Source organism: Morone saxatilis, unplaced genomic scaffold (assembly GCF_004916995.1).
Source record: "Morone saxatilis isolate NCDOM2014 unplaced genomic scaffold, NCSU_SB_2.0 Contig20, whole genome shotgun sequence".
NCBI classification, from domain to species: Eukaryota; Metazoa; Chordata; class Actinopteri; family Moronidae; genus Morone; species Morone saxatilis.
The window spans coordinates 5,730,913-5,747,885 of record NW_023339763.1 but is presented as its reverse complement, the minus strand read 5'-3'; the positions used below and the strand labels follow the sequence as shown (position 1 = coordinate 5,747,885).

Here is a 16,973-nt window from a genome sequence, read left to right as displayed (position 1 = left end):
CTATATAGACAATTCCATCCATCCTTACAGGAACACAGTGGACAAACAAGAGCCCTTGTGAACAACCCACTAATGCTGTATTCACAACTTGTTAAATTTTAGTGGTAACAAAACGCGATCACACAACAGTACTCTCACGTTGTAAACCAAGCATGTTCGGAGCTTCCCAAGTCAAAAATATGATGTCAAGAATTGCAGTTTTCTGACAGAAAGAAAAAGGATGTCAACAAAGCTTAAATCAGCCACTTCCCATCAGATTTTGCTGTGAATCAACAAGATGATCTTCACTCTTGAAGATTCACTGCTTTCATTGTATGCAGATGCCTTGTTTATGTTTGTATTCATGTTTTCACAGTGATCTAATTTTGCCTTCACTCTCTTCAGCTACGCCCCTCCGCTCTCACAGGAAATCATCTGTCGCAGTGGCAACTGAGAGGCTGACTGGCCGCTACAGTCAGAACAGCTCTGTCACTTCTTATCTCCTGTCATGAGCACAAAACTCATTTGTGTAAGGACTACATTCCTCCCGCGCGCCCGGGCCGTCGCCGCGTGATTGGAGGCTTTGTGGAGAAGAGTATGAGCTCTCCAACAACACTCTCTTCACCAAGCTTGAATTGAATATCGGTCAGTAAAAACAAAATGTCTTCTTTTATGACACCACCAACATTAGTACCCAAATGCAACTTCGGATCATGACAACTGGTTTCCATTCAGGTCAGCTGGTGACTCACCCATCACTCGGAGCCTCTCAGCGCCCACCACCACCTCCTGCTCGTCGGCAGAAAAGAGGAGCTTCCCAGTCGTGGATTTGACTTCAAACATCTTGCCTCGTGCTTTAAATCCATTGGATCCTAAACCGAACACACAGATAGAGAGGAGACATCAAAGAGGAGCGACTGGAGCTGATTTCTTACTGAATTACCTCCGTATTTGAACATTTTAAATGCATCCAAGTGGAAGACATTCAATGTGTCCTGCAGGACTGGCTAACTTGAGCAAAAGAATAGTAATCTTTGGCACCAAACCCCATCATATTGTTTCTGAATTTTGGCTACACTGCCTAATATTACAACTAAAGGTTATGGTTAAAGTATCATTACAGCCAAAGAAGACTGTAATGTGTGTGTCACCTAAATAAACCTTTACAGGTAATACACAGTACATCCATTAAAGCTTTTTTGTTGGACAGTAAAGATTAGGGTCCTGAAAGCCAAAACAATGAGCTAATGGCACACTTTTACTTTGCTGGTACAGTGTACAGCTCATCTCATGCAACCACATTTTAACAGCTAGCTACATTAGCAACACATGCAAAGCAAAGTTTGGGTAGTTGTTTCAGGTTTTAGATGGTGTATTCCTTGAAATTATTGAAATATTTCTTGTTACTGCTTTATTAGTTGGTATACATTACTGACCTTGATATTTTCTTATAATAAAAACAACTTCAAGGCTCAAGTGTCAGGTCCTTTTATGATAGCATTGTGTGGTAATACAATGTACTGTACATGTTTCAAAGTAAATATTACTAAAGAGACTTATTTTGTAAAGTACAGTGTGTCCATCAACGTAACTGTCTATTGACAGCTTGTTTAAAGCAGGATGTGCAGGTTTATCTCTGACAAAACGGCATCCTGCTCTGAAAAACGGCAGCACAGTGAACGTTTTGTGCACAAATTGAAACTTTAATAATTAAAATCTGATGGCAGTCAATACTTCTGAAAAGCCCAATCGATAAAAACATTGAAAGGAATAGAGTAAGGAAGCAAAAACTTTGAATGGTTTGCGATGACACTTTTAGAGACAATTTACTCCAGATGTGACGTGTTGGTGCCCGAGGTTTCCACCACGACATAAGTGTAAAAAACACATATCACTGAAGGTCTGCTAGAAACTTGAGAAAATACTCAGACTCAAGCTTCCAAAAGTGTGAATGGTGTCATGACAAACTAAAAATGTAAACTCCCTCCAACTCAAATTGCTTTGTCTCATGTGGCGGCAGAAAACACTTGGCGTTGGGGGTGACTGATTGACACGCGCGCAATTGATTCTGTCACTCTCCATCTGGGATGTGAAGTTCCTCCCCATAAACGAACGCCGCTTAGTCATCCAAGAGAAACATCCGAGCAGACTTCGTCTTCCTCCTCTTCAGACCCAGAAGGCAAATGTCAGTGCACTTTTTAAACGTGAGAGACACTTCCTGTGCATGTTTACACAAAGTGATTTCCATTCACAGAAGACTGCCAACTCTATTAGAGTGTGACAGGCGGAGAATGGGCGAATGTAAAGAAGAAAGTGCGATCACAGAGTTATGGCGGAGCGACTAAGGCCTTTGCTGGCACTGTTAAGGGGAACAGAGGAAGAATTTATGATGTGCAAATGTTTAATCCTGGAAATGAAGCAATGACTCCTGACAGTTAGAGCTCTGATCCCTAACCTGAGAGTATCGACTCCCCAAAGGGTCCCTAAGATAAATCTAAAATTGCCAAATGAAAGGAAATAACAGATCTGCTACAAAAAAAATGTTATTTTCCCTGACTTTCCCCTAATCTTGTGTTAATTGAAATACTTCATAGTCATTGTCAGGACTCAAATAAAACAATCTGTAAAGGGAAAACCATGTTCATGGATCCCAATAACTGTTCAAAGGATCATCATACATAAAAGCAAAAAAGCATATAAAAAAGCATAACAGGCAGAAATTGTTTTCAGGCAAAAAAAAAAGAATCTTTCTTGTGTAGTGGAACATATACAAATTCTATATGTTGTGCATTTGTTGCAGCTGATGTCGTCAGTTTTCTCAGTTTTGATGTTTTTGAATAAAAACATGTATCATATCAAAAGAAAACATCAATAAACTACATGAAAGCAGTTTGTGTCTCTCCTGCAGTGTCTTACCGGTTACGAGTTGCGTGAGCAGCTGGTTGTTGCTGTTGACGATATTGACCGACACGTTTCTGGATGACTGCAGGAACAGCGGGCGGCCCTGCGAAGAGACAAGGTAATTTATTTAGCCTGTGGTGCAATGGTAATTAAACTACAAACTATGAGTTCTTAAGACCAATTGAAGACAAAACATCAGATATAGTCTTTTTTTATTAACACAACTGACTGAATTGGATTTGAAGTTTGGTTCAAACATTCACTTTCTCCTTAGGATCCTTTTACCTTTAGCACCAACATCAGGTCAGAATTTCAATGTGACCAAATCCCTGCAAAACTAATCATATTCCCAATAACCCTCGCTGTACTCTGCGTAAATTAGTAAATGTAAACATGCTAAATAAAGACAATGACCATGGTATACTTGCTTAACATCAGAATGTTAGCATTGTCGTTGAGATCATGTTGTCATTGTCATGCTCAAAGCACTGCTGTGTATGTATAGCCTTACAGAGCAGAACTGTGATTTGGTCTTGGTTTTCTTTGTTATATTATGATCACCTGACTGGCACACACCTGTAGTGACTTTGGGGCATATGCACACACAAAGGAACAGGAAGTGTATAACTTCACACTTAAAAACACACCAGAACTGTCCGAGCGCAGAGACTTCAACCTCCTGCTCTGTTTGATAACTTCCATTTCCCAGAGTGCCCTGTAAGTTACCTCTGTAATGCTGATCACGTCGGACACTCTGCTCTTTCTGTGCCCGACTAATCTTCATGCCTCAGTCAACTTCTTAATTAGAGATAACGGCCTGACCATTGTGCTGCGCTCGCAGCCGCGGAGGGGATATGCCCTGTGTGTATATTACAGATAACATTATGGCTCTTGCCAAACTTATTGAAGTTCTCACAGTAAATACACCAAATGTATGATATGCAAGCAAGAAGTTATTACAATAACAATGTGGCGTGAACTGAATGTAAAACTAACAAAAAGTTTGAAATACGCATGAAAAGGAGTTACAGCGCTGATAATTAGATTAAAATTAACTGTGGAGGCGTTTGAGCATTTCAGGTTGACAAGTACACTCCATCTTTTAAAAGGTACTCAGGTTGAGGTGTGGGAAAAAAATACAACTAGTTTGACTTTGAATTATATTAACATCAAAACATTTTTTGTTTATTTATTACATTGAACATTAAAAATTCCCTCCAGACATTTTAAGACATATACATAGTCTGCTTGGAACAATAATGTGCGTATGTTTTTTTGTGAAAAAAAAAGTATAATCAATAAAGTATAAAATTTCCATATTAAAATCTTTAAAAAAGGCAACTACTCCTTTTACATCATTAACAATTCCAGAATCGATTATGCAAATTTTGTTTATTTCTAAAGTTTTCTTGCTGGACAAGATGTATTCTAATACCACTCTAAAGACCATTCTCAGTGTTTGTGCCCTTGTGGCATACTGGATCAATCCCTTCAAGGCTTTTAAAAGTAGAATGTGTTCTGTAAAGTTTAGGTGGCTGTCAATCACAGTTCCCAATTTCCAGTCTAACTTAGTGATTGTTCAATGTTACTGGCTAAGAGAAGATTTTTAGTTTTACTTACATTTATTTCAAGCACACTGTCTCACACCAGTGCACAAACACACAGAGCCCAGCTTTTATGAGTGCTCTTGAGTAACAGAGTTGCTAAAAGCCCAACTGGGATCCAACTAAAACTTCCTAACAAAACTGTAGTTTAGGACCAGAAATCAAAAAAACGAGTGCAACTGTACAGGGACTGAAAAGCTGCCCAAACACACAACACAAGACAGAATAACACAGAGGAACTGACCGTGTGCTCAGACAAACTGAGTCTTTGTAAAAGCTCAGCACAGCTGAAGGCAGTAAGTGTGAGCAGTGACTCCTCAGCATAGTGACGCACTGCCACACATGCAGAAACACACACTTTACTCATATGTAACAACGGTCTCATAATTCTTTTTGTTTCTCTTTTGTTAAAAGAAAATAAGACTTAATAATCTTGTTCCATACGCTGTGCAATAACAGCTATGTAATAGGTTGCATGTCCCACTGTACGAGATGCATGATACGTTTATATTTTGATTTCAGATTATAAGATAAATTCCTGGTGAATGTTTATATTGTTGCAGTTTTTTTCTAAATGATCTTTAAAATGGTGCTTATCCAAAATGGAATCTATGTGTATACTCACGACCAAAGATTTCACCACATTTCTCTCACAACAGACCTATTTTTGCAGCAGGCACTTTGACATGAAATAGTAGGGTGACCCTAATTAAGGTTGCGTTGCATTAAGGTCAAACAGAGTCAGGGTGCTGCTATTGTTGACATGTTGACTCACTGGAAAGCTCTACTACATTAAATGGAATAAACATGAATTAGTATAATTGGTAATACCTATTATTGACCTACTATTTCAATTCAGAATGGCTGCTGTGAAAAAGGCCCGTTGTTAACTTTTGCCTGCAACAGTCAACCTTTAGTTCAAAGCACTGTGCCTCAGTGTGCTGCACTGCTAACTCATTAACTCTTATGACCTGCAGCTGTGCTGAGATCAATAGCAGACAAAAGATGGAAAACATGAAAAATACATCTAATCTGTCAACAAAGCAGTATACAAGGAGTAGAACAGTATCAGTCAGTCCATTAATTCTTTCATTGGTGTATTCATTCATCCACTTTAACTGGTTCTTTCAATGCCAACAAACAGTGGTTCTACTCCGATAAGGCTTATTTGCAACAGTAACATTGAGAGAGAAACTTACTGCCCTCTGCATTGCATTTTTTTTCTCATTCTGAATGGTTGGATGAATTTGTAATCCATACTAGTGGAAAACCTGACAGTCTGTGGTATGCTAATAAAGACAGAACAATGCTAGAGCTTAAAAACCACACCCACATAGTACAGTGTGCCATGTTTCATAGCAGCCAGCTTATCGTTCCATTTCTCTGCACAGTTTTTTTTCCTGCTATAGCCTCTTGAAATGCCTTAGAGAGGCTACTGCAGGAGTCCTTTGAGGCTGGTTGTCTACAGTACATGTGTTCAGTTTGTTGTTGTGTGGTGCCTCTGATCCACACGTTCCCCCTCCTCTCTTCGTTACTAATGCAATAGACCATATTACTCCCAGCAGGATGCCTCTCACACAGAGAGAAATAAGCAGAGAAAAAAAGAGAGACGACTTAGATAGATACTTAGATAGATAGATATATATATATAGATACTTAGACGAAAGACGTGGATTGGAGTTGGTTATCGAAATATTTCTTGGAGGCAGAGCTGCTCTAAAGGCTACGAAAAAATTCAGTGGTTGAATTAAACCACAGTAAGCTGAGCCAAAGGACCAATTTTAGGGAGCAATACAGTGGTTCTTTCAGAAATTCAACCTGGTATTATCAAAGAAGATCTACAGTTTAGTGCCCAGACTCACTTTGTTGAAGAACACACAAATATAGTAGCAAAATGTCAAGACGGATCAGGCTGTGTTAGTGTTAGATGGTTAGTTGATTAATCAATAATTTATCAAGTAAAAACATGTACTGCTATCAGTTACTGTATATAATATATAGTGCAACATAAGCTTTCATTTGATTTCATGTTTCTGGCAACTTGACTAATAAAAGTCTAATATTCAAGCCCATTTTAAAACATTCAGCAAAGAGCCACAGACTGGAATCGTATCCCGGGTTGCTGCGGTAAGGACATGGAGCACATGCTCTAACAGACTCTTCTGTCACTATTGTGATAACAATGTCTTAATTCACTCGAACTAAACAATGTCAAAAGACAGAGGCTTAAACAACAAAAGACAGGAGACAGAAGATAATTGGACAGAAGACTAAATAGGAACGAGACCAGTGCAGGAAATATTGAGCAATGCATAGAGACCAGAATGCAATAATGTTAACAGAGGAATAACTGCAAGACATAGCAGGGGTCTTTCTTTTGTTATTATTTTTTCATCTGTCTCTCTATCTTCTCGTGGACTGACCAATTGTCTTTTCCCTTCACCTCTTCTTTAAACCACACCCTCTGCTGAAGCTACCCATCTATCTCTCATCCCTCTCCCTCTGCTCTTCAAAATATAAGAAGAAATGCTTTACACTTTCCATACTGGTTTTATACTACATACTACACTTTTACATACCACCATTTGTTTCTTCATTGTGCTAAAAATCCTGGCTTAATCAGCCTGTATTTATCTTGTTGATGATAGATGTTCATATGTTTGCTTGCACCAACCAAATCTGCCAAATGAATGCACCAGAGATCTGCAGTGATTCATAGCTGCTTCGGGTATATCAGTTGGTGAAACTGGAACTTCATTGTTACATGAATATTTTACCGAACCATAATATCATACTGTGAACATGTTGTGGTTGTTTGAGTCAGTGTTGAACTTGGCCGCCTCCCGCGTGTCGCTGCCTGTCAAAACATGCTCGCTGGCTTCCCATCCTCTCATTCTAATTCAGTCCTCCTCCATCTGTCTCCCCGTTTCTGTCTCTATTACTACTTCTTCTCCTTCTCTCTCCCATTCCTCATTTCCATCTCCATCCTAACTCTGCTCTCTTTTGCTACCTCACTCACTTATGTTCCTCCATGCTCTCCCGTCTCCATCTCCATTGCTCATCCTCCCTCTCAGCTTGCGTAAGGTCCTAGACAGCAGAGATAAAGCGCGCTGCTCTCTTGCATTATCAAGCCATCCATCCACTAACTGCACACAGCTATTATTACTGCCAGAGTAGAAGAGACAGAGGGAGAGAGTGTCTATCACGTTATCGTGCCCATCTCTCCATTTCTCTGACATCTCTAGGCTTGAATACAGCAGGAAGCACATCAGAATGTTAATTTCGTAAACAGAACATGGGCTACCAAGGGACCTCAGACAGACTTTGCATTGCAATCTGTAAACACCAAAGATTTCCTGCAAGAAAACTGATGCTGGAGCTGTGGCTCTGTGCAGCACGCTGGAGAGAGCATGTTGCCAACACTGCCAAGGTTGTTGCATGCGTTTGTTTCCCCATCAACACCACCTGGTCTGAAACAGGTGCACTGATGGAGCCATATGGTGCTTGTCATGATGTTGTGTCATATTTTTTTGAAGACATTACATGACAAGTCTTGACTGGTTATGACATGAGATGACGGGTAACTCATGACTGATCTGGTCTTAAATCAGTCACACTGACGTGAGATGACTACTTCGGGAGGTCTGCTTCACCATTTTATAATTAATACCAAAATAATATCAGGCAATTTGCAGATAAAAATCTCTAACTGATTTTGAGCTCTTCAGCTAACAGCCTGGGTTCATTCCAAAGACCCTGCCTTTGCTCCTGATTTACTGGTCACTGTTCATTCAAGCTTTATGGTCACAATCTTTGGGTAATGACCCTATGAACAGAATTGCAGGCATGAGTAGTTAAAATTAATCTTTTTGGCAAGGGATCTTGGCCTTTGGGGCAAGGTGTGGCGCTAGGACCACAGCTTAGATCACAACTACTGCTCTCTCTGCTTGAAAGAATCACCTTCCTGTGGAGGTTTTGTGATAGGAGATACATTGGCAGACCCACAGCACACTAGACGGACTACATATCCTATCTGACCTGCGGATGCTTTAGGATCCCCCAGGAGGAGTGGGTGGAGAATAGTACATTGGGGCTTCTCGGCTTGGTCTGATGACACTACAACCTGACCCAAATGTGTAGCAGGAAATGGATGGGTGATTTTCAGCTACCTTTGTGAGAATGTGTAGTATAGTGTCTTTCCTTCCACAGAATCTGCATTAGGGTGGCCCGGAAAAGCCTCACTAGTACAATTTAAGCTCTGTAAGAGCAACATTAGGACACATTGTGAATGCAATTGGAGTGGAAGAACTTGTAGTTTGATACTTGTATGAGTCCCAACAGGATTGTCACACTTGCTTTTTCAACAGTGTACCTAAGATGTAGGCTTCAGGACTGAAAGTCACATTCACTGTCATTAGACACTTAACATCATTGCACCCTCTCACCTCATATTGAGTTTTGTCATTCATGCAGTGTTACACAACACAGTCTTTTGCAACTGTGGCTAATCGGTACATGAGAATTTTTTTTTTTTTTTCCTAGCAAGGAATTTACACATATTGAGGTAACAAAGGCAGGTTTGCATTAATGTGGGAAATGCTATATGGCACCCATTAATGTAAGTATTGCCTATGCTGATTATTCCAGGAATAAGGTGTCATGGTTCTGTATAATTCACATGATGTTTTCCCTACAGAAAATACATAGAAGGTATTGAGCTTAGCATTGTTAGCATGGATGGCGTAGCCGCCTACAAATACTTAGCTAGTGGAGACAGAAAATCCCCAAATAACTTTTGAGTTTGATATTAAACTTTAAAGTGTGTCTGTTTAAAATGAATATAGTGAGAGTGTTTTTTTGTGTAAAACTTACTGGTTTGGATTGGATTTCTTTGGCATAAAGGGGTTGGAGGAACTCAGAGTCCCCTTCCAGTTTCAGGCCCTTCTCTGTTATTCTGAGATTGCCCATGCCATCCTGTGAGGAACAAAGACACAGTCACGATTAGTTCATATTCTCTTCTCCCATTTTTAGAGCAAGTATATATCAGCCATGACTTCCATGACTTTTATTGTATGATCCACAAACCACCAGTCAGTATCTGCCTTGATTGTATCAAATATATATGTTTCCAAAGGCAAGAACTGACCAATTAAACAGGCATACAACAAGGTACAGGCTCTAGGCAGGTAATGTTATTTAGGGTTTCTCTTTCTTCTTTGTTAAATTTTTTGCTATCGTCATGTCAGTACAGCACTTGTGGGCATGCCAAGACTCGTCATAGTATTCTAGTCATGTATTTTCTGCTAATATGGTGCACAGCCATGAACATGAATTGCTGGCTGTATTCAACACCTGCCATTTTAATTTTCTGACACCTGCAGTTTGATCACAAGCACCTGTTATTTATCTATGTGACAAAATAGCTGTGTGGGGAAAAATTAAACTTACTATCACACCCGCCTGATGCTATGAGGATAGATGTTATTTTGTTACACACTCACGGATTATCAGGTACAAACTCTGAACACTGTACATGCACCATATTAGACTGGTTAAACTGTCTCCCTAATTGATCAGTGGCCTTAATCTCTTTTAATCTTTTTTAATGCAGTGATATTGGATGATACTTGACTTTAGCAATAGTATTACAAATGGATCTATTGGCAAAAATGCCGCACAAATTGCGTACATAAACAGAACCTAGACTCATACTATTTTCGTATTATCAAATACATGACAATTTGTTGTTCATAATTTAAAAATTGAACAATGCACTGTGTATTAAAGTGCAAAGGAGGATGTGATGTGTACATAATGTTTAATGTCAACTTTACAAAACTTCATATCATCCACTTCTAAATAAGTTCTTTCACCTGACTGACTGACCTGACTCAGACCCATTATGGTAAAAAACAACTTACTTATAACTTCAACAAGAAATTCGCCTTAGCCTGAATAAAAAATGCCCCCTTCACTAATTCCGAGCGAACACTGTATTTTGTTTTAGTCTTGTTTACTTGCTCAGACAGGGGCCCGAAGGATACATTTAGTTTCTCTCTCTGGAAGCCAAGCTCATTTAAACACGGCAAAAGACCAAATGCGTATGCATGCTGTAAATTAAGTGAAGTATTTTTAGGTGGCAGCAGGCATAGAATATTATTTCATAAAACTGAGTAAACAAATTAGCGTAGCAGCAACCCAGGGGCTAGAAAAGTGCATTTGTGACAAGTCATTGGTCACTGAATGAAATGCTACATCAGAAGCAAAGAGTAAATTAGACATGTTACCTCGCCAAATACAGTCAAGGTATTATATTTTGCTGTATATATTGTTGTTGCCTTTTTCTCCCCAAATCTTATAAAAACGAAAGAATGCAGTGCAGAATCTTGTCAGTCAAAAGTATAGCAGCAGTGTTCCAGATGCATCGTCTGAGTCTGTATACCAGAACAGCAACAGACCAAAGGATATTAACCAGTGATGATAAGAGGAGATTCGGCGAGAGGAGACTGGCTCAGGGGCTGCTTTGATTCAAACACAACCAGCAAGACTGACCCTTCACTTTCCATCCAGTCATTATATATATTATATGAAATCACCCGCTGGATTGTTTCAAAGATAAGAGACGTCAGAGCAATAGAAGAGTAAGAAAGACAGAGAAAAAAGCCAGTTATCTGCCCATGTGATCTTCTCCTGCAAAGACTTTTTTGTTTCCCCGCCGTCTTTTGATCCCTCAGGTTCTGACGAGCAAATGGAGATCAAGACCTCTTGAAATCCCAAAGCTACTGAGGACGGTTTTCAAGCCTCCTCCATGTAATCCTTCCCCCCACTGTGTAAAACATATTAACATTCTAGCACTGTTGTGGCAACGGGGGGTTCAGTCCTGGACGTGTTGTGATTGCAAATTATCCCAAGGTGGATATCTGTGCGCCCCACGGAGAAGGCCGGCAAACATGATTTAAACTCAATTTCCGAAACTTTGAATGGCAAAAATCAACTGTAAGAAAGGAGACATATATTTCACCTTCTTGGAGATCCCCAAAAGAATATTCTTAACAGGTTCTTACAGATATATTGATTTCTATCCAAGATACCCACAGATTCATGTACCCACTGGCTAGTTCATATCTTGGTCTGGATGATTGCAGAGGATGCATAATAGTTGAAAAGTAATGTTATGCTCCAGTACGTATATCTGCCTCTCCATTTCCATTTCAACACTTTTTTTCTCTGTGAAAATAAGTCGTACTATACACTTACAAAGAACATAATTTCAGAAATTCAACTCATGTGGACACTCAAAATACTTTCCTGAATTAGTTATATTTCAGAAAGAAATAACTGACAGCACTGCTAGTTTTAAAACAGAATAATAAGGCTGTATTAAGGGAGATATTTAAGTTATTTCACTTTTAACAGAAATCTTCTAACCAAATGGGTTCCATTGTGGAGGTCCTGCAGAGAACTGCAAATAACTGTGAATGCACGGTAGGATGAGGAAAACAAGGAAATCTAAGAAAAATTACTGTGAAAAATGTGACGGCCAGAAACGAAAATCCATTTAGGATAACACTGCTTATAAGGAGTTTAATACATTTCTGAGAAATGGTGGTGCATTTGATACTATTTCCCCACACTCAGTTGGTTTGGAAACTGGGAATTCTCTATGTGTTTTTCCATTTCTCCATCCATCCTTATTACTGCAACATACTCAATAACTCCTTCAGTAACTGCATAAATGCTGACACAAACTTGATTTCAGAAGCAGTGCTTGTACAGTACTAGTAGCTATAAAGAGAATTAGTGAGAGATACTTAGGTGAAGAGTGTGTGGGTGCATTTGAAATTTAAACAAAGAAAGAAAGAAAGAAGACTGAGAGACTTAGTTTAACTGCCTCAGCACCACAAAGACAGACACAAACAGAGCCAGGTCTGACTGTTTCAGCACCATGGAGAGAGACATTGCATTTTATGAGTGAGAGTGAAATTCCTGCACTATATAGTGTCCTCAAAAATCCCTGTAATGGAACAAAAAAAGTAGTACTTTGGTCTTACAATCCCACAATGCATACTTTTTTATTTATATGTCAAATTATCATTCCTGCAACACTACACCTGATGATGATTCATAGGTGGCCACAGTGCAAATTTACTGCTCACTGTGGAGTAAACTACTGAGCGTTGTTTAAATAAGGACTAGTGAATCGGTGAACAGGGCAGTGATTTTGGACACAGCCTTAGTTTGACTTTTTTAAGGCCATGGAGAGAGCCATAAAGAGACTCGGCTTGACTGTTTTAGCACCATGGAGAGACATCGAAGACAAACTGGGTGTGACTGCATTATCGCCATGGAGAGAGACACATATAGAGACTTGGCTAGCACTATGGACAAAGAGACATATAAGGCTTTTCCATAGTAGTGGAAGTAGTCACTCTGCACCATACCGGTAATGGCCACAAGCAGTTGAACAATGCTGGCACCGTACAGCAAGGCAAAGTTGTCTACCTTGATGTGTTGGTCACAAACCACAGTAAGCGCCTATTGCCTGCAGCCTTTTTCAGCTCACTGTGGCTGTTTCTGTTTACAATATTCCTCCTGTAATATTTAAAAAGCATCTTGCTAGTTTGGTGGTGGAAAGTGTTTAATGTCAAGCAGCGACAGCAGGAAAGGTTTGCATTAGTAGTAACTTAACACAGCTGGAAGTAAACAGAACTATCTGAAAGTACAACCTGAAACAAAATTTGAAACCACAGAGATTCAGGTAGAAGCTACACACATACTGGGTGCAAAGAGAGCTTTCTCTCTTGGGTCTCCAGACTGTCACAGGTTAAACCACCAAACTAAGTGTCTGATTTATAAGGAGTATTGAATGAGTGAATTGTCTCAGTCAACCTCCAGCCACCACAGGCAGAAAGAGTGACAATGAGACACAAAGACTTTAGTTCTAACTCTTATAACATTTTCTTTTATTATCTGAATGTTTTTCAGAATCTTTCCAATGAAATTAAAGTTAGGGAGAAGTCCTTTGTGGGAACAAGATGAGAACTAAGAATATAGGATAACAGTAGTGGGTGGCAGAACACTGTTCATTGAGTTTGACTGTATCCAGCTGCAACCGTCAGTCAAATCACAGCTTTCATCTTACTGAAAAACTGCAATTAGACTTGACTCAAAACATTGAGCACAGCTGCACTGTTTGCAGTTTCTTTTCTAGTCAAAATGCTTTTTTTCTTTCGTTTTATTCTCTGCAGTGAGTTGTGTGCTCTAGCCGGCACAGCAAAGCGAGGTGAGCCGTTATGAATAATTCAGGACCACTCTTACCGGGACAGAGGCCTCTGAACGCAGGTGTGCCTCCTTACCTCTCTTCTACCCTTTCCTGTCCTCTGTTCCTCTACCTCCTTTCCTCTTCTTCACCCGCTGCCTTTCATCTCCCTAAAATTCTCAACCTTGTTCGGCCCCCTTGCTGATCATCCTGTTTGTCAGTTTTAGGTTCTTCCTTCCCCATCTCTTCCCTTTTTTTCCGTCTCTTTCTGTCTTCCCTCATTTTTCCCCCCCTACATGTCTTCACCTACTTCTCAGTCCCTCTTTTTTGCCACCTGTTTCCTTCCCATCTTTCTCTTCATCTCCATCCCCCCTTTCCACCCCTTTCTCGGCCATCTCAGTTCAACTGACAAATAACACTGTGACATGATTCAGATGGTAGCCATTACTGTGACAATAATAGTGAAAACATTTCAATAACATTACTCAGTCACTAAGACAAATGCATCATCCATTTTTTATTCTCAAGTGTGGCAGAATCCACTGATGTTTGTTCTCAAGTCATATACACTGATGTACATCAAAAACTATTAGCCACATTGCAATTCAATTTTAAAAAAACACAATATTTATGACACTCTTTTTGACAATCTGAACTCCCACCATTAGACCATCTCCCTTCAGTCGACCAGTATCCAATAAATATGCTGTGAATATTCATGACTCCCAGTATATCAATCATTCAGTTGTAACATCACATTAAAGGGAACTGCAGACTAGAGGGCTACATTGTGAGATTGTGACTGGGATCCCGGGGGGTTCCGGGAGTGGGCGGTTTTGGCTTTGCTGCCGGCAGAAGCAGGAGGTCAAAAAATAACTTTGGGTCCCAGGATTTCGCTTGCTGATGATGATGGAGTCAACAAATAAAGCTTAAAGGAAGCTTTGTTAAAGCATTTTTTTTTTTTGCAAGTCTGACATGTGGAGACATTTCCCAGTTGTTACTGACACATTAAAATAATGACTTTGCACTTGTGGGACTAAAGAAGACACAAAAATTATATTGTGCCAGAGTGAATTGTCATAATGCTGGCTGGAGTGGGCGGTGCCAACCACCCACCTATCCATCCATCGATCCATCAACCAATCCAAGCAGTTTTTAAACTGTGTATCCTGTTCAGATTTGTTACGTGTGTATGTTTTGCCTCTGCTGTCCTGTGCCCTGTTCCAGGTACCGCCCTCCCCTCCAACTGGTCAGGCACACCTGCAGTGGTTTAGCAATTAGGATGATTGCTATAAAGCTACTGTGACGGAAGCAGACGGGGCCAGCGGGCCAAATAACCAGATAGAGTCGTGTCGCTGTCGGGTGTGAAGCAGAGCTGAGTGGTGCTCGTCACGTGTGTTACCGTTACTCCCTGAGTGGAGGGATAGTGTTGTTCATATTTATTTGTTGTCTCAGTGGTTTGATCAGTTTAAATGGTTTTTGCTTCCTTTCTTTTTAGGAAGTTGTTTTGTGTTAACATTGAACTCATTTCCGTTTAAATAAATAGTACAAATATTTCTGCTTTCTTCCCTTCTTCAAACACCCAGTAAATTATTAATTGTTGTGCCTCTCTTTCCCTGGACCCCACAACTGAGGTCGTAACAAGATTCCATTCACTTTCCAATCCTGCAATACTGACCCACCCCAGTACACATAGGACATAGGACAAAATACATCAGTATTGGCGCCTTCAAGCGACATTGTGTTCATCAGCATTCATGATGAGAATTTGCTTAAGTAAGAGGACATTTTCTGTAGACTAAGAATTCACGTCATGTACACTAATATTTGTTAAAAGTCAGAAATCACATTTTCAATTATTCTTTAATTGTTCTCCTGACAATGAAAAGCACAAAATCTATGACTATTTTTGCAACAGGAGCAATAAAATCTTCCTTGTCAGACATTTAGCAACAGTGTTCTCAGAAGAAATCTTCCCATATTGAAAATATGAGCCTGCGAGTTCCATTTCAGTGTAACCTGAATTAGATTTTGTCCAGAACTTTGTGTTGTTTGAATTGTCAGGTGCAATAACTGCTGCAGCCTTTGAATCCTTTTCTACTTTTGTTTGTCTGAAGCTGTGAGAGATCTGGACATAATTCATCGCACATATACCCAAGTTCCTCCTTGCCCCTTTCTCTCCCCACCTTAATCCCTTTCTTCCTCTCTCAGCCTCTCGCTCTCTCTCTCAACAGCATTTGCTGCAACAAGGGGTAAATTGATCTACACTCAAACCAGAATTGCCTCCACTGTCACCACTCTGTTAGCTTGATAGTTATTGAGAATTTATTGTGTTTGTGTGTGTACTTCTTTGTGAATTTGTGCTTCTTGGACTGATTGTGTATGCAGTCTGCGTGCATGTGTGTTTGCTACATATGTGTGTGTATGACAAGCTGCTCTGTTTACCTGGCTGTTTGTGGGTGTATGAGCACAGGAGAAAAAACGTCTGTCTTGTAAATAACATTCGTGCCTTCAGTTCCCTCTGTTATGCTCCGGATTTATTTGGCCCAGCTGTGTGTGTTAGAGCGGGGGGGGGTTGGCAGCGAGGAGGAGGAAGAGGAGCAGTGAGGAGCGGCAGCAAATATAAAGACTGATGTAATACTGGATCTTTGAATCACTCTCTTTATATCTGTCCTTTATCTGTATCCATCCCTGTTTCTTTATCTCTCCGCCTGTCCTCACCCTCCATCTCCTTTTTTGAAGTCGACATCCTCAGAGAGCTGGGAGTCCCTGCTGTCAATAATGTAGAGCTCTCTGCCAATTATTGAGCGTCTGCATCGATATGCATCAAGCCACCACCCGAGGCTAAAGCAAATATAGACATCTTGAGCTCAAAGAAAAATATTACAAGAAGTCAGACTTTTTGCTTATCACACAGTTAATCACACTTCTGCATGCTTAAAGGTTAAATCTATGTTTGGATACACAGTAAAAGTTATTCTGGGAGTGTTTGGAAAGTTACCTGCAAGAATAAGAAAAATGCAAACTGCAAAATCTGCCAGCAATATAAGGTAACACTGTTAAAGTGGATGGATTTTTTTCTCTAAAACTGTTCTGATAAACTGTTTTACTCTTATCTAATATTTGAACACTACGACGGAGTATATATATTTTTTTTATTCATAATTTCGTCGTTGACAATTCTCATAAAATTACTACTTTATTCTTGTAATATTATGACTTTATTCTTG

General features: G+C 39.8%; 1 protein-coding gene across 1 annotated transcript in view; it reads right to left on the bottom strand.

Annotated features, from left to right (window-relative positions):
- Window positions 1–16,973, bottom strand: part of sgcd (sarcoglycan, delta (dystrophin-associated glycoprotein)) — a 137,385-nt gene that overhangs the window by 70,034 nt on the left and 50,378 nt on the right. The window contains exons 3-5 of the mRNA XM_035666164.1: window positions 9,357–9,458; window positions 2,896–2,983; window positions 732–851 (exon numbers count right to left, since the gene is read on the bottom strand). Of these exons, the coding sequence (XP_035522057.1) occupies window positions 732–851; window positions 2,896–2,983; window positions 9,357–9,458 (310 nt within the window). The remainder of the gene's footprint in view (window positions 1–731; window positions 852–2,895; window positions 2,984–9,356; window positions 9,459–16,973) is intronic.